This window comes from Macaca mulatta, chromosome 20 (assembly GCF_049350105.2).
Source record: "Macaca mulatta isolate MMU2019108-1 chromosome 20, T2T-MMU8v2.0, whole genome shotgun sequence".
NCBI lineage: Eukaryota > Metazoa > Chordata > Mammalia > Primates > Cercopithecidae > Macaca > Macaca mulatta.
In genome coordinates, this window is record NC_133425.1 from 8,570,758 (window position 1) to 8,594,335 (window position 23,578).

The 23,578-nt window shown below is 42.4% G+C and overlaps 1 protein-coding gene and 1 long non-coding RNA gene across 37 annotated transcripts in view; both read left to right on the plus strand.

Annotated features, from left to right (window-relative positions):
* The window catches only part of RBFOX1 (RNA binding fox-1 homolog 1), a 2,485,711-nt gene that overhangs the window by 2,068,247 nt on the left and 393,886 nt on the right, over positions 1-23,578 (plus strand). For 4 of the 36 annotated variants that reach the window (XM_077985581.1, XM_077985597.1, XM_077985564.1 and 1 more), the window contains exon 1: positions 10,792-10,921. The exons of 31 other annotated variants lie outside the window; for them this stretch is intronic. In XM_077985581.1, the coding sequence (XP_077841707.1) occupies positions 10,820-10,921 (102 nt within the window). In that variant the 5' untranslated portion in view covers positions 10,792-10,819. Of the gene's footprint in view, positions 1-10,337; positions 10,922-23,578 lie in introns of those variants that run through there. One more of the 36 variants, XM_077985569.1, reaches the window with a different exon arrangement.
* LOC144337925 (uncharacterized) lies at positions 19,248-23,460 on the plus strand. The gene is made up of 2 exons (XR_013411566.1): positions 19,248-21,629; positions 22,118-23,460. It is a non-coding gene; the product is annotated as an uncharacterized LOC144337925 (long non-coding RNA).

Sequence of the window (23,578 nt, forward strand, 5' to 3'; positions counted from 1 at the left end):
TTTTGCAGATAAACCTAGTTTTGTATGATTCCTTACATCCTTCCTAGCTCACCTACAACAATCATCAGACTTTGAGGGTATTCAGTGATGCCAGGGACTAAGAATTCTTGGGGTGTCTTTGACCTGTGTTCCAGGACGGGACCTTGGGAAGGTAGAGGTCAAGGTGGATTAATCCAGAACTGGAGGTGTTAGAGGTGAAGTCATTTCTAGTAAGAAATGCTTAATGACAACTCATCTTTTACTTTAAAGATAAAATTTCTGAGCATTTCTGGGGTCAAAGAACCTTGCAGCCAAGCTCATGAAAGAGGAAACATAGAATCTTCTGCAGGCTTTGTTTGCCTTCAGATTTGCTTGAGTTTCATCCAGAAGTCGAAACACAGAGAGTGGGTGGGGTGGAGGGTTCCCAAAGTAGACCTTCCCACCCACTTGTTCATTAGGAGAAATCACCACTTAGCTGTTTTTGTCTCTGCCGCCTACCCTCCCTTGTCCCACGCACTTACATTCAGTCCTGTGCACTGGAAACAGACTCCCACCCTCTCAAGCGCCAAACGCTGCACCTTCTCTTTGCATCACCTCCTGGAATTGATTGTTTCAGGAAGGCTGCTGTAGGAATTGAAGTTATTTGCTTGCTCTGTATACCTTTTAATTTGGGGTTCTGCCTAGTGTGTCTCGGGTCTCTTTTGACATATGTCAGTTGGCTGCTCTGATAGAACATTGTCTCCATAACTTGTCACTTTTGCCAGGAATGATGATAGGAAAGCGTTGGCAAGAAAAAAAAGACTGAAGCAGAATCATTTCTTTTGAAAAGCTTAGGGTAAGCTGTGGATAGGGTGGGACTTACCCTTGCTGTAACTGAGTAAGGACAAGAAAGCTAGGAAAAATTCGTATGATAAAATTAGGTGACTGGGGTCAGTGATATATTTCTGGAAAATGAAAGCTTGAACATAAATTGGCATGGAGTAGTTCTTCACAGAAGTGCTTGCTAGGTTTAGATATTGTAAAAAATGATGAATATGATGATGATGATGACAATGGTGATTTTGTAAGCAGCATCTCTACTGCTGTTTGTATAGCATGATTTAAAAGGATACTTTCTCACTTTGTTCAATAGACCTGAAAATTCTGTTTTCCATCTCTTATTAGAAGGATAAGATATATACTTCTTCCCTCAGTTTCTTCTTATGTAAACTGGAACTATAAAAATCATCTACCTTGCAGGATTTTGTGAAGATCAGAAAAAAAATTAATTACCATCTGGCCAGAAGTAATTTTCTAACATGTATTACCCTTGTCAGTCTTCACAAAATAGTGAAGGACTTGACCTGATATTGTGTGAGATACAGTTGGTGAAGAATTTAGTTGACAAGGGCTAATGTGCAAGCTTGCATTCATTCATTTGATTCATTAGCAAGGTTAAATAAATTGTGTACTCAGAAGACCAGGGCAGAAAGGCGATGTCTATGATGTCTATACATTTTCGTATAGTGCCATGTCATTTAAAAAACTTTTCAAAAAGAAAATTGTATCTGAAGTTAGTCCTTCCATAAATATATTGACTTTGTTGGTCTTGTTTGTGTAATTTTTTTGCAAAGGAGGAGGAATGGTGATTTCATCAACTGGTCAGGGGCTGAAAATAAAAATACCTCATAATAATAGTTGCTATATATTGAGTGGTTGCTAGATAATGGGCACCATTTTTGTGACTTGTATATATTACATGATTTTATCTTTCAACAATTTAGGAAGGAAAAGTATCATTATTCTCCTTAGAGAGAATGAAACTGAGGTTTTAAGAACTTGTATGTCAATAGACATATAATAGCAGCTGCAAAGGTATGATCCAGAGCTAGGTCTTCACACCAAGAAGCAAGACTCCAAAAGGTGTACTCCTCACTGTAGGTGTACTCAGGGGAGTACACCTTTTGGAGTCTTACTGTTTGTGTTTGAGGCATACCCTCATATGAACCAGAAAGAGTTCCCAAATACCCCATCACAACTCCATCTTTCAGGTGGCCTTGAACGAGCAGGGCTGAGTCATTGAGGAACAAGAATAAACTCTGGTGATCCAACAAATTCAATTCATTTGACCTTTATTAAGCCTCTCCTAAGTGAAAGGCATGCTGCTCTGTGGTTCAGGGAACTCAGAAATGAGAAGGATGTTTGGTTTGTTTTGCTGCAGTGCACCTGTGGGGGTAAAAAGAATAGTTATTCAAGCCTAAAGAGTAACTATTAATTGTTTTTTAGTCTCCCTGTGATAGCTAACAAGTATTGTTGATACTTGGTGTACCAGTGCCTATGCTAAGAAGCACTTTACATTCATTATCTCGGTGGTTCCCAAATGCAGATCCACGGACTCATTGGATTCTGTAATGACATTTTCAACAGACTGCAGCTAAATGAGAAAATTAAGGGCAATTTAGTGAAAATTTTAATAGACCTAAATTTAATCAATTTGAAGGACTGTCCTTTATTTTCAGATTATGTCCTTTTTTTTTTTTTTTTTTTGCATTTGGTATAAAATGCTGTTTCTTTTATTAAATGCTAATGATAGTAGACAGCGTATATGAGTTTATGTGTGTATGTATTAATGTACTACCTTGGCAAGAAATTTAAAAGCTGTTAATTTTCATGCAATCTCTTTACCATTTTTAAACTTTTCTTAGAACTGTCCATGTATTTGAGGGCTAGGGGACAAGAAGTCTGAGAATCATTGTAGTTCTCTAAGGGTGCTACCACTGACCCCATTTTACAGATGAAAAAAAACTAAAACTCGGAATGATTAGCTCACATGCTCATGCTCACAATAGCTTGCAAGTAGCAGAGCTTGAATTAAAACCAGTTTGTGTGTTTCTGAAGATGCAGAACAACTGCAAGATGGGCATACGGCTGCTTTTGCTGCAATGAATAGGCTCCCTAGCCTGCCCCTGGCCATGGATGTGGGCCATGCAACCATTTTCAGAGTCCTGGGACTCTTTGGGCCTTTCTTTGGCGTGCAGACTGGAATCTACAACAGCTTTAGACATTCATGGTGTTTCCTAGGAGCTGGTTTGCGGCAGTTCTGTTCCTCTGCTTGCAGGAATGCAGGAGTTAAGAGGAGCCTAGCCTTGTGTCCCTTCCCTCTGCCCCTGAGTCCTGTGTTTCTGTTCACCCTCAAAAAATGTGAGCTATGTGTAGAGGTAAATGCAGACATCCTGCTGAGTGGCATATAGCAGAACCCCATGTTGGGGGAAGAACTGGGTTGAAACATCCCATTTTCCAACCTTGTGCTCCAGGGGAGCTATAGTCAGTAGCCAGTGAGACGACAGGAGGAGAGACAAGGCTCAAGGGTCAAGGGAGAAGACACTGTGCCTCCTGAGCTGCCTCCTCATTGTGCCTGCAGGGAGGAGGGAAGGCAGTTTGGGCCATGGCTTATAGGAGCAAAAAAGGACAAACTCATTTTCCACAACTTCCTGCTTTACATGTGAGACTTGGTGTAAAGACAAACTACCCCACCCTGTGAGATGGGTAGTTGAGAATCAGACATACCTGGGTTTTTGCAAATCAGTTGCATCCCTTGTCTTCTCCAGAAACGTATGCAGGTTTCCAACCTGGCAGTCAGTTTCTAAGCAGCCTTGGCACCTGAGGAAGGGGTAGGACGAGGATCTGGGTATTTTTATTTTTATTTCTGATGAGATAAGCAGAAATCGTTGTACCTGAGAAGTTATGCTGTAAACGGATACGAGATTCTGGGTTACTGAAATCCTGTATGGACGCTAAGGTGCTGTGTAGCTGAGTCCATTCTCTTTTTGGTTGTGGATCTTAATTATCTAGAATATTGCAACTCAGTAGTGGCTTTAAGCAGGTTTTCATGTACTAGCCAGGGAAAGTTACCACCATTAAAAAAATTATTCTTTAGGAACATGTAGCCTGGGGGATTTATAATAACAACAATCATAGTAGTACTTGTAGTAGCAATGATAATAATATAATTGTTTCATTTTATTATAAAAGTAATACACAGACACATTCTTATTGTGAAAATCCAAGCAACATAAATCTGTAAAGAATAAAAATTGAAACCCCCCAATCGCCCCTCCTCTATTACCCTAGATCTAAAAGCATTTATTGGATTGACTTATACCTTTCCGGGCCCTTTTGCATGCACTTCACATGATTGCATGTATGCCTATTTATGCACATACATATGCATATGTGGATGTCTATATGCATGCACACACATATTTTTAAAGAATTGTGGAGTTTTGCTGTTTTGGTTTGATTTTTCACATGTGAAATTTTATTATATATATGCTGAAACTTCTTAGAGATCTTTCTTAGAGATTTTTCCAAGGAAAAGCACACAGATGCCCCTCATTCTTTTTAACTGGTGCATTGCATGCATGTGCTATACCTTGTTTTATCCCCTATTTCCTCTATTGATGTTTATTACAGTTGACCCTTCGACAACATGGGGGTTAGAGTCATCAACCCCCCACAAAGTAGAAAATTTGTGTATAACTTTTTTTTTTTTTTTTGGAGACAGACTCACTCTGTTGCCCAGGCTGGAGCACGGTGGGGTGATCTCAGCCTACTGCAACCTCGGCCTCCTGGGTTCCAGTGATTCTCATGCCTCAGCCTCCCAAGTAGCTGGGACTACAGGTGCCTGCCACTATGCCTGAGGGCTAATTTTTGTATGTTTGTTCCAAGACGGGGTTTCACCATCTTGGCCAGTCTCCTCTTGAACTCCTGACCTTAAGTGATCCACCCGGCTTGGCCTCCCAAACTGCTGGGATTACAGGTTTAAGCCAACATGCCCAGCCCAAAATTTGTGTATAACTTTTGATTCCCCCAAAACTATGATTAGCCCACTATTGACTCAAAGCAAACAGTGAATTAAAACATATGTTGTGGGTTATATGCATTATATATATATTCCTACAATAATGTAAGCTAGGGTAAAGAAAATATTAAGAAAATCGTAAGGAAGGCCGGGCGCGGTGGCTCACGCCTGTAATCCCAGCACTCTGGGATGGCGAGGTGGGCTGATTACTTGAGGTCAGGAGTTTGAGACCAGGCTGGTCAACATGGTGAAACCCTGTCTCTACTAAAAATACAAAAAGTAGCCAGGCATGGTGGCACACGCCTGTAATCCCAGCTACTCAGGTGGCTGAGGCAGGAGAATTGCCTGAGCCTGGGAAGCAGAGATTGCAGTGAGCCGAGATTGTGCCACTGCACTCCAGCCTGGCCAACAGAGCGAGACTCTGTCTCAAAAAAAAAAAAAAGAAAAAATAATAAGGAACAGAAAACATATTTACTACTGATTAAGCAGAAGTGGATCATCATAAATGTCTTCATCCTTCTCATTTCACATGAGGTAGGCTGAGGAGGACGAGGAAGAGGAGGGGTTGGTCTTGCTGTCTCTGGGTCTCTTACGTGGCAGAGAATTTGTGCATATGTGGTCCTGTACAGTTCAAATCTGTGTTGTTCAGGGGGCAACTGTATTTGCTTTTACAAGCAATGCTGGAGTGAATATCCTGGTTTATGTATCATGTGTCTAGCTCAAATATTTCAGCAGGACAGATATCTAGAATTAGAATAGTTACTTTGAAAGATGTGCATATTTTAGATTTTGGTAGTGAGCACCAAAATATTAATACCATCTGCAGGACTGTACCAGTTTTGACTCCCACCATCTGTGTTTGAGGTTACCCATTTCTCCACAGTGATGTCAAATCTATGTATTATTGGTGGGCATTTTATTCATTTAATTGTTTGATTTCATTTGTTAACTGATGTCAGTCTTTTAGGCAAAAGATGGCCGTAAACTGTTCTAAACCACCAATGTAATTTTGAAAAGCGCATTTGTAGTGGGAGCTAGTTGTGAACTGGGTATTGCCTGCACTTGTGTTTCTGCTCTTGCAAGCGTGGTTTATTTTTAGTCCTGGACTCACTGACAACCCACACCCAGGCTGGAAAGCTAGAGGAGTCTGAGGGTCCTTTACACAGAAGCAGGCTCTAATCTCGATCCTGTCATTACATGCAAAGCTATTGCTGCTGAATGGTTGGAATTGGTTCTGCCTGGGACGCAGCCCTTTACTCTGAAAAAGGAGCGCTGTGCTCATTTGAGCACTGCCAAAATCCTGGGCCCTCTGATTCAGTGTCGTGGAGTGATCATGCTTTTGCCTAGAGAAACTGTGTCTGAGAAATGGAACTTCTGCAAAATACAGCTCAGAAGGACCATCAGGGGCTGAGACCTCATTCTAGAGGCCAACAGGCTAGCTTAATGTCTACGTTAGAAGTGCCAAACTTCTCACTGCTACCCCTAGTAGATTGACCCATGAGAACTCCAGAACTCATGTAGACATGCTCCTCAGTTTACAATGGGGCTATGTCCTGATAAACGCATTGTAAGTTGGAAATATCACAAGTGGAAAGTATCTTTTCGACATAGGATATTTTCACCTTACCATGGATTTATCCAGATGTGACCTCATCGCAAGTCGGGGACCATCCGTATTAAACAAATCTGAGGCTTAGGCAATAAGATTGGAAGAAGCAGGCTGCAAGGGGGCTTTCTTGAAGCTGAAACTGCATTTTTCAGAGCAAGTGTGCTTTTTAGGTAGATTTCCCTGCCATCTGCCTTACCCTGGTTTCCCTAATTCCCAGATCTTGATCTTGTCTATTATGCTTCCCACAGCACTCACCACCATCTTTTGTACTGTACTTATTTCTTATCTGTATTATTTACTTTCTGCTGCCCCTCCTCCAGCCACTAGAATGTAAAGTGTCTGATGTCAGGGACCTTTGTGTGTCTGGCCCCACTGATACAGACCTGGGGGCTAGAACAGTGCCTGGAATGAGATCAGCACTAACTAAATACGATTCAGGTGTTCAAACAAGTCAGTGAATCAAAGTGCTTTTGATAGAGATAAATAATAAAGTTTTCTAAAGATACTTTCATGCTCGCTTTAATGAAGATGGAGACTATGTCGTCGCCCACATTAAATTTGCAAGTGAAAGTAAAATATTTCTAAGTCGCACCTTGGCGTTGCCACTGAGCTAACCCCAGTATAGATGATTACACTGAAGTTCAAGTCTTTCTTTCTAACTGGAGTTTTTCTTGCTCTGAGGTATGGCAACTCTTATAGAAAGTTTTTTTTTTTTTTACTGGAATGTCTGCTATTTTAACACCCTTGGGAAGTTATAATAAATAGTTATGAAAACAAGAAAAAAAATGATTTCCATTCTTCTTTTAAACTGCTGGCAAATTTTGGGGAAGAAAAAGTTACAATATTATTTTATGAGTCAAAACTTGGGTAGTTGCCTTCTGCCTAAGGAGGTTTCATTTGAAGATGACATTATTCATTGCCAATCTTCCTGTGCTTTTTCAGCTTCCTGTGGGGTATGTATAACCATTCCATTAAGGGTCCTTGTAGCTGAAATGCAGGCAGGGTGGCCCTTGAATGAATATGAACCCACGTGATGTTGAATGGCCAGACATTTTTTTGTAGAGAGATAAAAGTGTTTTCTTTCCCCACTTCTCCCATTTATTGATGTTGGAGAATCATGCCAGAGCTAGTGGACTTGATATGACTCTTTCTCAGTCTCTGTTGAGATGGAATTCAAATTCGCTACCCCCAGATGCTGCTTAAAAGACTGGCAAAGTTTTGTCTTCAAGTGAGCAATGGTTGTGGATATGATGCTATCATTTGATCTGGGGTCATTGGATGCCCTATTCCTGATTAAGGAGCACTGATGTTATCAATGAGAAAGTGTTCCTCTGGGCTCCTTAATATGGTTGCAGTGTTTATGGCGAGGGGACTTGTCCCCGTGTTTGATTGTGTTTGCATGCACTGGTGGAGGGATGTTCAGGCTTAGTTATCCAGAGAACAGAGCCTGACTCCAAATAATTTTGACGTGGATTTAGGTCTGGTTCTCATTGTTGTGCTTTGCAGATGTTCAGTGTGTCTGAGTGCGAAAACCTAAGTTGGAGGGAAAGTCTGAGCCGTTATTGCAAGATGGATCTGTGGGGATCTAATCACCACTGAGGAGTTCCAACTTTGGGGAGAAAACGGACCGGAAAATCTGTATTGTCTCAGTATAGCCAAAATCAGTTATTGGGTCTTTACATAATGTATTTGTTTTTCATTAAACCATTCAGATAAAGTCTTATTAAAGTGCTATGTATTATTTATCATGTTTCTTATGAAAATGAGCTGAAGGAAAAAATTCTCTCCTCTTCTTGGGGTATTTACAGGCTTTTCCAATGCCAGCAAGAGAAAAAAATAAATAAAGGAAAGCAGTGCGAATCCGTCAGTACAGCAGATTGCTTGAGGCAACAGTAAAGAATGGGAAAGGGAGACTGAGGATTGGAAAGGCAGAATGGTTGGTCTTTTACTCCATTTGTGCTCTGTGGAGTGACTTTCTCTTTAGTTTTGTGAATTGCAAAAATAAATAAAGGCAGGTAGGAAGTGAGAGAATAAAAGAGGGAATTCTTGTATTTGTTAATCAAAGCTTGTGCCATGAATGTGACTTCTGATGCAACATACAGCAAATGTTTTTCAAACTAACCACTGCCAGCACCCCTAATAAAAGCAGTACAGAATAGCAGCCTCTACTCTACCAATCCCCTGAATGAACTTCTGCGTAGGGCTAAGGGGTTAAAGATGCTACTGTGTCCCTGCTAAATTGATGGGATGTGTGAGTCCCAGAATGGTTGGAGGCACTGGTTCTGCAAGATGAAAAGTAGAAAGAAACAGCGGGTTGGGGCCTAGTGTTAGGCAGAGTGAAGACTTCATAGTTATTTCAAACAGAACAACAACAAAAAATAGAGCCGTGGGATAATTAGTTTTCTTTTCTTCAGAAAGCATTTTGATTAGCCTGTGAAGTGAGTTGTGCCTTGTGAACTGACGGCTGGGTTCAGAGCCTTCATTTGGCTGAGGATGTCGGGGTGAGCCCTGAGGAGGAGGGGACATTTGGGATGTCCCTGGTGGCCAGTTCCAGCGTTCTGCCCCAAATATTCTTTTGTGAGAGAACCCCCATCCCCTCCCAGGTAGGGCTCCGTCCTGTAGGTCACTGAGAAGATGTCAGAAAGATTTCTTTCGGGAAACCCAACAATCCAAAAAGATGCTGTTCAGACAGCTGATCCCTTGGTCTGAAAACAAAAAAAAAAAAAAAAAGAAAATCCAATCATTGGGTCAAAATCTATATTAAAAAAATATGGCTACTATTCCTGATCACGATTTTATTGCTGCCAAGTATGTGCTTTTTTTTTTTTCTGTGAAGACCAAGGACGAGTTAGAGTCTTAATATTTTCTTTTGATTTGCAGATCACATCCTATTTTATTGCATAAAGACTAACGAAATCTACTAATGAATAATTATTACTTCATAAAATAAAGGGGAGGGGAGACCCGCTTGCAAGAGCAGAATGTTAATTTGACCAAGGAGGGCTGGACAGGCAAGAATAAAAAATAAATAAATAAACCATTGTAATTTGCTCCCTGCAGCCGACGGAGTAATCTCTTATCAGACACGGACTTCCCTACCCTGTGCATTTATAATTTGAGAGGAGCGGGTGTTCTGGGCTGGGAGAAGCCCCCTTCTAGTCGCCCCGAGCTGGCACGTTAGTCCAACAGGCTTGATTTCCACGCCAGCCTGGGCGGTTGCTCTCATTGAACAGCTCAGGGGCTGGTTCGCTGTGCTCGGGGCTGCCTGCCCAACCAAGGCGAGGCACAGAGCGAAAGCTGCGCCCCAAACGCCTGGGGGTGCATCGGCGCCTCAGTGCGCTGCTGGGGGGTGCAGAAACCTTCTCCCCTCCCTCAGCCCGAGCTCCCTCCTGCTCCCAGCCCCTAACGTCTCAGCACTCCACCTCCTGAGGAGGGGAAATCCCTTTTCTGTGTTTATTTGGCAAGGAATCGGGCAAACGCACCGCCACCAACATCTACCGCTGTAGGTCCCAGCTGGGCCATCGCGCTAATTGTCCAGCTCGCCTGATGCCGGGCACGCGGGGCGCTCGTTTGCCTGCTCACCGGCGGAGGGTTTTAGCAGACCCAATTTAAATTTTGGTGAGTCTTTTTTTTTTTAAACAAAAAATAATAAGTGATTTTTTTAAAAAAAGGCTAAGGGGAGGGAAGGAAAAAAAGGAAAAAAAAAAAAATCTTTCCCCTGGACCCATTTGACAAATGAGGAGACAGACAGCATCAGGACCAACGGAGTGAGCTTCAGTGTGAGTCAAAACCTCTCTCTCTCTCTCTTTCTCTCTCTCTCTCTGTCTCTCCCCCCTCCCCCGTACCTCCGTCCCACCCCTTCCTCCCCTCCCTTCCCTCCCTCCCTCGCGCTATCCTTGCCCCTCTCCCATTCAGCCTCCTCGGGCGGGCAGCGCACCCCCTGCACCTTCCAGAGAAGTTCCCTCTGCCCGTTCTCTTGTCACCTTCACAGGGGCATGGGGTAGGGGGCCCCTTCCACTTTCCAGGGGATCAATAAGCAGGCCCAACAACCCAGAAAAGCCAGACGACCGCGCGAAGGGAACCAACTAGTTTCCAGGTCCCCGCAAGTGTTTTAGTTGGAGGCAGAGGAACGCCGGGATCTAGCACATCCCCAGGCAGGGAGAGCCAGGGAGGAGGGACAGGCGGGGTGCGGTGGGGGGAGGGAGGAAGAGAGAGAGAGAGAGAGAGAGAGAGGAGAGAGAGAGAGAGAGAGAGACAGCGCGAGCCACCAGTCGTTGACTTAGATAACCAGCAAAATTAAAAAGAAAAAAAAAAAATTGTAGCGCCCAGGCAGACAGCAACGTGATTGCATGCGAGCGTCCCCACTCGGGCTCGGCGGGCGCCAGAGAGACATGATGCAGCATCCTCTGACGGGGGCCACCTGCGTGGCGCTCCCCAACGTGGGCATGTGTCCCCAGCTTTCGTGTGCCTTGACTTTTATGTACTTACAGCAGGTAAGGCGCGCGTGTGCCCTCGGTGGCTGCTTTCCCCGGGGCTCGGCCAGATGGGTCCCCGTGCGTCCTGGGCTGCGCTTTGATGCCTTATGGGGGTTCTGAGGAGGGGGCTCCCGCGTTGTGAGGGAAAGGGTGGATAGAAGCCTCCCACTCTCTGTGTAGCCCGGCACCTCGCGCTGAGATGTTTCTGCACCTGTCTGAATACTTTAAAACCGATTGATGCCCAGCCTGGGTACCCGGAGTTTGACATGGAAAACTGCCTTTTCCTTGCTACCATCTTCCTTGTGTCAGTGCCTTTCGTGGTGATCTGAGTCTAAGACCCCTTTGATGCTAAGAGTTTGAATCTTTGTGGAGGCATTCCGGTGCCTGCAGTGTTAATTCCGCTGATTTAATAGGGAGTGGAAAGCAGAAGTGTGGTGTGTGTGGTGATGGTGGTGGTGGTGGTGGTGTGTGTGTGTGTGTGTGTGTGTGTTTTCCTAAGTTTGTGTCGTGCTATATTCGGTCCGCATGGGATCGGAGCATTTGAATTTCTGGAGTGTGTCAGCCCCAGACTGCCTTCAAACTCGCTGGCAATGCTGTGATGAAGGTGAGCTGTTTAGGATGTTGTCTTTGTTGGCATGTGTAAGGGTGTGTATTTTTTAATTTTTAATTAATTAATTTATTTTTTTGTGGGTTTTTTTTCTCCCTTTCACTTCTCCTTAGTGGTCTTGCTGAGGGAGTCTGTGTTTGCTCTGTTTTCCATTCGTTGTACACATTTCAGTCTTTTGACACCTTACTCTGTTTCTCAGAATGTTGCCCTGGGACCCTCTCTGCTCTGTCATTCTTTCTTTATTGGAAGGATTGCTTCCTGAGTTGGTTCCTGTGCTTGGGAAATAGCTCAACACTGCCCTTGTAGGGTGACAGGCCAGCTCTCTGTCATTGGGCAGGGGCTGTGGATGTGATCTGAAGGGTTAGAAGGGGTTTTGTCATGCAGATGAAAATCCTTTTCCCCTCCCAGGATCTCCATCCTATTCTGTGAAGAGTTTACGGTGATTATACTCATTTTATCTGTTTTTCCATGGACTCCCTTCAAGAGTACCATTTGTTAACATGAATGTGTGAACAAAACTTCCTTTGCAAGAGTTGAGAGTGGCCCTCTTCCCCAAGACCCTCAATTTCAACCTGTGTTACAGGAATACATGTTTTTATAAAATGTCAGGATTCTGTGTTGAACATTTGGGTGCTTTTCTATCAAGTTGGTTGCCTCCAGAAAATATTTCTTAGGCGTATTTTCTGTTGCAAGTCTTTTTGAGAACAGTCTTTAAAAAATCTTGGGAACAAATTTGTTCTTTTAAATATTATTTTATTACATTCATCATTGAGTAAATCATGCCAGGAAACATTTCCCCAGAGAGTATTGATAACGTATTATATGCTTCATCTACAATTTCTGTGCCTTTGCTGTGGGTGTGTGTGTAAATGTGTGTGTGTGTGTGCGTTTTATACCAGTTATTTTCACCAGAAGAAAATTCTAATGAGCATTTCTATAGATGCTAAGCCTCAGCTGGATTTATCACATTATTACTATGAGTTGATCTTTTGCCTTTTACATTTACTTTTTTCATGTTATTTATTAATCAATTTGAATATCATTTACCTAACAAGTAGAAAGCTATAGGTACCCAGTGTTCTCTGTTCCTTTGTGTGGTGGTGTTGGTGCATTTTTCAAAAACACATTTATGTTTCTGCTTTCTAGATTATTAAATAGGCTTGCTTATTTGGGCACAACTTAGGAAAGAAGATAGTGACTTTGAGTGAGAGGTTATTCTTGCCATGAGAAGAACAAACATATAAGACAAACACAAAGGTTCTCAGCATCTTCCAGGCAGTCTCTCCCACGAGGAAAAACACCCCTGCTCTGGAAAGGGGAGGCTTGAAGGAAACATTGGCAGGCACAACAAATATTTAGAAGTGACTAAATCAGCATCATGGTTCCATATAGATGGAGGGTGGATTTTGAAATGTGCTTTGGAATGCATCTCCCCCTCCCCTGAAAGGACTTGCAATGCTATCTGTGAAAGTGTTTATAATGTGATACTATGACATAATGTGGGAATGGTGTGCGTGTGTGTGTGTGTGTATTTTCTCTGAGCTTCACTGAATGCCTGAAGTATAATAAAGGCAGTCATTTATTTTTGCCTGTCTCATTCAGAATTAGGTTTTCTTGCCCTTCCTGGAAGCTCACCGCTAGGGTGGAAATGGTATACCTGGAGTCATCTCTCCTGGCCATTACTGTCATGGTAGTTTGTTTAAAAGTCGCACGTCACTTATTTTATTTAGCAATCCAGACAATCGGCTGATTAAGAGTGTGAAATAGTTCACTCTAATCTCCACATACTACTTATCGATATGATTTATGTATCTTGTACCCAGACATCACTACTGTATTTTTTATCTGCCTTTAATCTGTAGCTATTATTGGATCTCTAGCTAATTTTGGTGAAAAGAAGGCTAATCTTTGATCTCAAAGTAAATTGATCAAGTGGATGAGTCAGGCAACATTTATAAGTAACACCTTCACTGAAAACAATTTTATGTTATAATCGTTTAGTAGTAAACATAATTCAGAAGTCTTTGTCATTGAGGTCACCAATCACATAAGATAGTAATCAACCCACATTGATCTTATTTTGGGGCATTTATCATTCTGTTTTATAAATCCACAAACTCTGATCAGTGGCCATCGAGTCTTCCCTGAAGTATATTTTTCTGGAATGCAGTTTCATATGATTATTCCTTATCCAATAGCTAAGGAAAATGACTTCATCAAATGCTTTCTTTGTCTCAGCATGAACATCCAACCTTTCCTCCTAAATTCTCCTGGATTTATCCATAAGACAACTCATAAAAACAAAAATCAATTGGGGTGCCTCAGCATCAGAGTCTACTCTGAATGGCCAAGTGTAAGTGACAACATATCACTTTTGCCACGAATAATTTATTTATTTAGGCCGATGAAGAGGCAACTTTGACATTTACATTATTTGACTTATCCTGTTTCACTTATTTATATGTTGTAGTAACTTTTATCTAGATAAGTGTTCTCTTACAGCTACGATTTCTTTTCTTTTCTCCTGCTCCTCTCTTTTTCTCCACATCTGAGATGTTACTACAGTTTAGAACTGCAAGGTGGAATAATGCTAAATAGTCCTTTTGGCATCTAGATATCAGACCCAGTGATGTACTCACATAGGAACACACAAATGTGTATACATACACACATACTTACACACACACACACACCCCTAGCATACAGCATATATTTTGTGGTTGTCAACTACTTTCAGATGGAACGGATAAGTAGTCCTTGGAGCAACTGGCTTCAATCTTGCTGTCCAGGGAAAGTCCCTGCCTCAATCTCCTTTCTTGATACACTGCAGTGGCTTCATTGCTGTGTCTTCTTTGACAGTGAATCTTCTTGAAGCTGAACTTCGAACTTACATATCCCCAATACAAAATCTTCCACGTTCCAAAGTAAGTACTCATGGAACCATTCTTGCTTTGAGGAATAATTCTGAATACAATTTCACATTAGGGGGCTTTGCAACAAGCTAGGTCAAAAGAGAACCTATTTTGTTTTCCTGATAGAGAAGAATAGAAAACAGCCACACATACACATGCATATATACACAGGACACAGAAATCTAGAGATGATTTATTTCCATTCTAAGTAACAGAGGACAAACCTCATAGCACCCATCTCATGGTAAGGTATGGTGAGGCAACAGAGAGGATGGATGATGAGATTTGTCTTCTGATGCCAACTGCATGTCAGATTCCACCCAGAGCTGGGTTTTTTTTTTTTTTTTTTGCATTGAGTTTAATGCCCTGAAAGAGGATCAGTAACGTATTAACTTAATTTTCTCTGTTCTTACACCACCATCAGCGTCTCTCAGTACTGTTCTAAGAAAGCTTCTCATCCGTCAAACCCTATTCACTGAGAACCTTTTTATCAGCCTAAATTTAAAAATAAGTCAAATGCTTAAAATCCACATTAGAGGGGGGAGAAGAGAGCCTCTAAAGTGGGCCATGCCACTGTCAATATTCGAAGATTGGTAATTTTTCCCACTTAATGATGATCCATGTGGTTTGTTTTAAGTAGTGAAGTGGTTTGTACAAAGGGTAATTCCCGGTAAATGAAGCCATTGCTCACTGTGGACATCTTCAGATCGAAAGCAATTGAACTGAAACCTGCATATCAACGCTTTCTGTCTTTAATTAGAAAGCGATTCTCAGTGCAGAGAATAACCTGGGGAAGATGGGCTCTCGCACGAAGGCTGCAGGAAGTGGGGAGGGTGGCCCCATGCACCAGCCACGGTTATAAATTTTGGAAACATTAGGTAGGTCATAACAATTATGGCTGTGTAGAAAAGTTCAATTCTCATTGCAGTTACTTACCTTGTGTTACTCCATCTGATGATTTATAGGGGGACAAATGGACAAATGGCATTTTATCACATTCTTTCTTTTTGGCTTAATCCCATGTTGATTTATTAGATAGTGCTGTGGACTGGGGGTAGTCAATAGTGTCAATAACGCAGAAAAGAATTAGGATAGATTAGCTTCATGTCTGAATTGTTTAAAGGAATTTAAGTGGCTGGAATGAGCACATTTCCAGGCCCAGGTGGCTCCCTGAAAGAAGAAAGGTTCCTCGGTCTCTTTCTAGTGAGATGTCTTACGTCGTAAATTGGTTAACCAGTCTTTCTCGTTTCTCTGATCTTTTCCAATTAAGAGAAGGTATGAAATGTTAGGCTGTTATCAGCCAGGCAAGGCCCACATTTCAGGTGAGTTGGGGGTCATCTGTGCTTCTCCGCTTTGGGGAACCTATGGAGGGCCTCGTGTTGTGGACACGGACTGCAGGGCCACGTGGGCTGTCTCTGCTTTAAAATTACTTAATCCAGCAATCACTTGTGAAAATTGTAAGCATCTGTTCATCCACAGACCAAAGCCTTGTGCCATTTGCCTGCTCTGCCTGCCATTTCGAGGCAGTTTCTGTGTCAGAACATGCAACTGGCCGCTCCTGCCTTTGCCCAGCTGGAGAAAGTCCGTGTTATTAGTGCTCACCTGCCATCTGTTTTTCTTACAGCTGACCCTTGAGTAATTCTTCAGTAGCTGATGGACTGAGGGTAGACAATCTTTTTTAGGGTTTTCTGATTCATTTAACCAGGTTCTCTGCCCCAAGAGGAAACATAATGCTTGTTTATTCATATTGGCCGGGTAAAAACAGTGTAGTTTGTCAGGCAAATAATAGTCCTGTGGAAGGGAAATAAATTGCAGCATTGTAAACAAAATCAGGTTGCTGCCTCTGTGCCTAAGGGGGCTGGGTGATGAGCAGGACATGTCATCCTGCGAATGAAGCAGAGCTGACAAGTGTGGGCGTAATTGCCCCATCTGCAGAGACCTTTTTAATGGGCGGGGAGAGGTGTCCCAGTGTGCTGTTTAATTCAATTAAGAAAACCAAAGAAAGTTCAATTCATCAATAAAGTTTCCTATTTCCGGGTGCTGCCCAAGAGAACTCTGCCGGGCTGAGCATTGGCCCATGGCTTTTGGCATGATGCAGCTTGCCTCACCCGGCCCTATTGAGGGCAGCTGTGTCGGATAGGGTCAACTCTCAGGCACAATAGCTCAAGAGAGCCCTGGCCCCGGCCCTTTAACCATGCTGAATACACGCAAGCTAGAGAAATGAACATTGGACCCACAGGCCGTCTCTGCTGGGAGACACGGCTGGCCAGGGTTCTCCCTGAAGGATCCTGAAATTCAGTTCCTGAGTCTGGCATACAATTAGGAAAGAGCTTGTGTGGTTGGAACGTCCTGGCTCCTGAGAGGGTTTGGGGAAAGAGGCTTTTCACTGCTGTTTCTGATCTTCCTGTCATGCTATAGCCCTGATTGATTGATCCCGGCTGAAAAAGAGCCAGGATTTGGAACCAGGTTTGGGCAGGGAGGAAGTAGAGAGAAAAGGTTGACCAAAACTGTAAAAACTGACGTTAACTGTGGAGCACCCAGAGTCCTGTTGGTATGTTTTATCAAAACTTCATCAAAGGGCATGCTTATTAACATGGAAATAATTAACGTGATCTGGTATTTCTCAAACTTCAGACATTCAGGCACTGCTTCTTAAGTTCTGCCAATCTACCCATTACCAGAGTTGATATCTACTTAATATTTTAAAAAATTAACTTATGTGTTAAACATAGATGTGCCCAAAACAAATAAAACATAGTCATTGAATCACACGTGTGATCACTTTCCCATCAACATGGAAGTGTATGTATATTCATTCACCTGCCCATCCACCCATTCCATGTTGATGGAACTCCTGTTAGGTTTATGGAACTCCAGCTGTACTTCTAGACTCTCCCAGGGAGCAAAGCAAAGGCCCCTGTCCTCATAGATAGTCTGTTATGTTGTTCATCTCTGTGCCATTTTGTGAACCGTGCATGCAGTACAACACTTTGGAACACTTCCACTTGGCCTGCTGGATCGCCTGGGAATCCTCTGCCATGTCTGGTCTGGAATTACTCATTCACCTACCTTGACCCAATTTGCAAGGGGCAAGACTAGAGTTAAGTTCTTTGTGCTGCTGCTTTTTTCCCTCTGCCAGATCATCAGCCAGTAGTGAACAATAAAGGAAAATAGCCATACATTCAACGTCTACATCCCAAGGAGGGTTTTGAGATGATAGGCCTGGGACTGGGAAGCTGCTGTGGTCCTTAGCCCTCAGCCCTCAGCCCTCAGCCCTCAGCCCAGCTCTAGCTGAAGAGCAGTCTTACCTTGTTTTGATCCTTTTCTTTATGTGTGTTTAAACAGAATCAAAATTAGGAAGTGGAACTGGAGTGGAAAGCATTCAGAAAGTTAGTGTGTGTTCCCAGGGATGCAATGAATATTTTTTCTCCCCTTTTGCAGCCATAGAAAAAAGTACAGGCAGCTGTAGGATTTAAGTGACTCCGATTTCCCAGGCCTGATGAGTAAATGCATAAAAGGTTTAGTCTTGATTAGCCTTTTCTTTTTTTGGCATTTGATGTTTGCTCAGGATTCACCTCAACGACCAGTTTCCCCTTATCAAAAACAACAAATATCCCCAGGTTTTCCCTTCGGTAGATTGGCTTCCTCTTGCTCTGCCTGAATCCAGCGTGGGGCAAGCCCTGCTCTTTTGGAAAGGTAAGACCAATATTGGTCCCTAAACCCGGAAGGAACAGTGAGGTTTACACACTGCAGTAGCCAGCTGTCCGTCTCAAGTGTCTGACAAAATTCAGATGAAAAACCTGGATCTATTTAGAGCCAGCTGGTGTCAGCTTCCCCCAAAGTATAGTTTTTTTTAAAAAAAGAAGAGAAAAGAAACCCCAATGTTTCTGAAGTTGTATGTAGGACAGAAATCATGAGCTGAAGGCTTAATCCCAACTCTGTTATTCAATTAGGTGATCCAGCTGAATTGAGCAAGTCACTTTTTTTCTTCTTTTTTTTGATTTGGGGCCTTAATTGCTCCTTCAGAAAAACAGGGATTAGAATAACCATTTAATACTGTTCTTTGTGAGATTAAGTAAGATACAAATGGGAACACTTAGCTCAGTGCCTGGGATGCAGTGAGCAGCCTATAGATGTTTGTTAAAGAAATGAAGGAAGGGCCGGGTGCAGTGGCTCATGCCTGTAATCCCAGCACTTCAGGAGGCAGAGGCAGGCAGATCACTTGAGGTCAGGAGTTCGAGACCACCTGGCCTACATGGCAAAACCCTGTCTCTACTAAAAATACAAAAATTATCTGGGCATGGTGGTGCACACCTGTAATCCCAGCTACTTGGGAGGCTGAGGCAGGAGAATCACTTGAACCCAGGAAGCAGACGTTGCAGTGAGCCGAGGTTGCGCCATTGCACTCCAACCTGGGCGACAAGAGTGAAACTCTGTCTCAAAAACAACAACAACAAAGAAATGAAGGAAGGAATGTGTTAAAGAAATGTAGGATTTGCTTATTAAAGCTGGACATAAACTTCTGTTTTCCATTTCTCTCAAATTAACATGATTAACGCATCCACGGCCTGCCAAGGACACAGACACAAGGGACTTGGGTGTCACTCTGGAGCTTCTTGATTCCACTACCCTGTGTGGGGGCTCTTCTCTTTCTTCCTCCAGCGAGCTGTCAGTCCTGCTTGTGTCACTGGATTGTAATATGGCTACACAGCTCAATTAATGCTCAGTGGCAGGAGGAGGGAAAATAAAAATTGTCTTGCTCTTGTCAGTAGCGAAGTTATTTACTTTCAAAAGCTGACAGAATCACACTGCAGGGCCTTCATTTATTTCCATTCAGAATGTCATTATTCTGTGATGCCAGAGACTTGGGCACACATTGAAGTTTATTCCCATAAGCTTTAATACGGTGGGACCCTGCTACAGTGTAGATTGTCACCCGGGAGAGTCTGGGAGAGTCTGGCGGGGCTCTCTGGGGGCCCCGTGCTGCCTGGGTGCTTGGCATTGATGTCTGGGAGGGTGCCCCAGTTTCAGGATGGACCGGGAAAGCTGACGTGTGCATTTTCAGGCCCTGGATCTGTTCTAGGAGAGGCAGCGTGTTCCCCACTGCTGCGTTTCCTTCTGAAGCAAAAGAAAGAGGTGTGGGACTCCTAGTTCCACATCACTCTTCATCCGGGCCACTCCTGGAATTTCTGAAAACACAACAGCGCCTCCTGAAAGTGGCTTTGCTTTGGATCTATCTATTGTCTCTGCTTAAAGTCGCTGACAGATTCTCTCAACCAAATAATCTGTATAAAACTATGCAATTTTTTTTGTTTGTTTGTTTGCTCTCTTTCTTTCTTCCTTTTCCCCCCTAAGGGTTTGCAATGAGCAGTGAACACGGGAAGGGGTTGAGTGGAGAAATTCTCTTTTCTTCAGGGTGCAATGGCAGAACCTTCCACTGGGGGTCTCCATTTAGAATACGTGACTCAGGATTCCTGAAGACTCTTTTCCTTTCTTCTTTTTCATCTTTTTTTCTTTTCTTTTCTTCTTTTTTTTTTAAGGCTCTTTTTGGTTCCATTCAAAAAATGAGGCTCTTAGGAGGGGCGGCTTGTAAGACCATTTAGGTAACCAGAGAAGCCAGCCTTCTTCCACCATGATGATCATAATAATAAAATAATTAAAATAATGAAATAATCAATAACTTTTATGGAGTGCTTTGTGACAAGCACATGACTAAGCACTTTTACATGGATTATCGCATTTAATCCCCCACAAAAAGCCTCCAGGGAGTTGAAATTAATGGCTTCATTTTTAGATGCAGAATCCAAGGCTTAGGTGGGAGAGCTGATATTTAAAACCAGACACTTTCGCCCCAGAACCGACACTTAGAACCACTATTCTGTACCATCCCTATATCCTCCCCCTCACTGTGCCAGCCAGGCTGGTTCTGTATGATTTACAGAGAGACCTCTGCCAGGCTCCTGCAATGGAAGAATAGCTCCAATTAATGGAGTGGTCCTTCTCTTTGCCTTTACAGGCAGGACTTGTCAAAAGGGGAAAGAGTTCAGGCGACCTGTCAACTTTGAAGCTCTTCCCGATTTTGTTTTTTAAGTCATTATGATTTTGTCTAATCAATTGCAACAAACCATGAGGCTGTTGGACTTAGGGAGGAGGAGGGAGAGAGGAAAGAACGAGGCTGTGAGAATCATCGGCTCTGAGAATGATGGAGTGTATTTCTTCGCAGCCAATTCCAATCCCCAAATCCCTGTTGTACTGAGGAGCTCTCCAACTAACAGAGGAAACGCAGTCACTGCCCGGCACCGTATTAATGATTTATACACCCCGCACCACTGCTTTTGTTCACTTGCGGGGCCTGGTCGTGTTCATAAAGGAATTTCAGGGAGTGGGGTCCTGCCTTGCCATGCTGTTTTGCTCAGTGCAGTGAAGGCTGCTTCATCAATCAAAAGAATTTAGTGCTTTACAACCTTCCTGAGCTCTGAGATGGTGTGCGCCTGTGCGCGGTTGTGTATGTGCGTGTGTTTAATCAGATTCACTTAGAGACATTTTCATTGCCTTTCTATAAAGAATGAATGAAGAACGGGATGTGATCTATCTTAGGTGTTTCAGGGTTGATTGGTTTGTTTCACAGTGGCATCACGGCCCTATTTGTTTCCCATTTGGTGTTTATGCTTTATGGTGTTGTCTGCGAAAATGGGCTGACACTCTTTTATTAGCATAAAGAGATGCAGATCACATTAGAATCCGCCATCCTTCTATATCACCAAAAACAACAGGCAAGGGAGAGGGCGAGTTGACTGTAAGCCGAATCACCATTCGTTCACGACAAGTCAACAGGAGCTTGATGTGATCTTTAAACAATGGGTTTTTTGAGGCTTTTAAAAATGATTCTTTTTCAATTATTCACTGAAAAAGAATGCTGCTTCGTTTTGCACGTTATCGAGGACGTTTATTTTGTGGATTGGGAATTGTGGATGTAGGAAAGTTTCTTCTCTTGAGTAAGCCATAGAAAGCTCTCATTTTAACCTCAGCTTTTATTTATTTTTTTTCCTAATTGGAAGAAAACACATCATATCATCATATATTTTATTTGGAGCCCTCAATCTGTCTTTCAAGATACCAGCAGAGAAAAGCTCTATTTCTTTCTTTCTTTTTTTTTAATGGATTGCATTTGCACTTGTTTTCTTAATTATATCATGCGTTTCATTTTGTGTGTGGTGATATTTCTTTCCCTATAGAACTGAGAACTGAAAACCAACAGAAGACAGAGTAGGAGTTTGAGGGGGTAAAACAGAATATTTAGAAAATTAGAATGATACTTTAAATATTCTAGTCAACAGTAATCTTTTTGTCTATGATGAAATCTTGATTTTAGGAAATGCTCTTGAGTTAAAAAAGAAAGATACATAAAGCTTTTAGGAAATAAACATATCAATTTAGTCAAATTCTTAAATGAATACATGAAGGAATAAATGCAAAGACAAATGATTAAAGCCCAACTCTACCCTACCCGCACCCAAACTGGGGCTTGAATTTGTTTTATAAATGTGAAAGTTTTAGCTATCTGGTTCTTACTAACATTTATGCTTATAACATTTTTTAACTGTCCAGTATGCTTGTCAGTAGTGATGAAATTGAAGCAAATATTCATTGTGGAAGATTGCCTTTTACAGGCTTCCTGAAAAGTGGAGAACACAGTGTATGTATGTGTGTGTGTGTGTGTGTGTGTGTGTATATATATGTAAATAAAGAACATTAAACACATTTTTCATCATGGGAAATATGATACAGCATTTTGGACTTGGAAAGCAGGTGTCCAGCAAATGCAGTTTACATTTATATTGTACTGATTTTTGTATTTGTGTTTGTTCTCTATCATTTGAATCCATGAGTGTCTCATTGTTTTTAATTATGTCTACATGGCACAAGACAGCAGTCAACATCTGCTCTATTGTTTACTTGGTTTACATATATCTTTGATGGGTTACTAAACAATCTATTTTTCAAACCCCAAACAGAAGAAACCAGCCGAACCCATATTATGGCATTTTGTAAAGACCCATTATGCAATTAGCACTTGGGATTTGTGCAAAGCTGGTGATTCACCCAAACAAACATCCCTTTATTCTGATAGTTCTTCCTGGCTTTGTGAGAAATATCAGTTTCCAAAAAAATAAAATCACATTTCCTCTTTAATCATGCAGCATGCCAAGAAGATTATGTGTTTATATGAGGGATGGATCCTTCACTTTGTGTATCAGAGAAAGATCAACTTTCCAAAATAATGATGTCTTTAATTCAAGGCAGCAGTTACTGTATTACATAAGACAACTATCTGCTTACACATAGCAGACTTGTGAGAGTTATATGGTACTATCGGAGAAGAGAAATGCTATGTTTTTAACCGTTTGTATAATCTTCCTAACACTGCATGATCTGTTTACGAAAGACATAGCTGGTCATCTCTTGCAAGACACGTGAGGCCCAGAATGATTAAGTCACCTCAAAGCTCATTCTTTCACTTAAGTCAATGGTTAATAATTAATTTACACGCTCATTCATGCAACACATCCTTATTTAGCCTCTGCTCTGTCTCAGAGATTGGGTTGGTCATTGAAGGGACACAGACAAGGAAAGCAAGTGTGCTTTTCTTCATAGAGGTTACAGGTCTGTGGGAGAGAGACAGGCCGTGAGCAAGTGATCATCACATAACTGTGCCTTGCCAGGTGTGATAAATGCTCTGAAGGAAAAGAGTAGGAGTTGGATTCAGGGGTGAGGGAAGCTTTTTCTGAAAAAGTGACATCAAAGCTGAGATGGAGTGGGAGGTAGGCAAAGGGGTGGGGTCAGGGTGGAAGACAGGATTCACACTAAGGCACTGAGTGTGTGTAGTGCCTGTTGCACGCCTAGGTGTCCTCAAGATGCTGGAAAAACAAAGGGACCAGGGAGCCAGTGAGAGAGGGGTAAAGAGACAGAGAAGGGCCAGAGACCCCTGGGTTTTGGAAATCTTGACATAGGGTTGGATTTTTTTTCCTGAGAGGAATGAAGAAGGAAAACACACACACACACACACACACACACACACACACGCACGCACGCACAATAAGAGGGTTTAGGCAGGAATCAAATGACCATATTTAGCCTTTTACAAAGCCGGTTTGG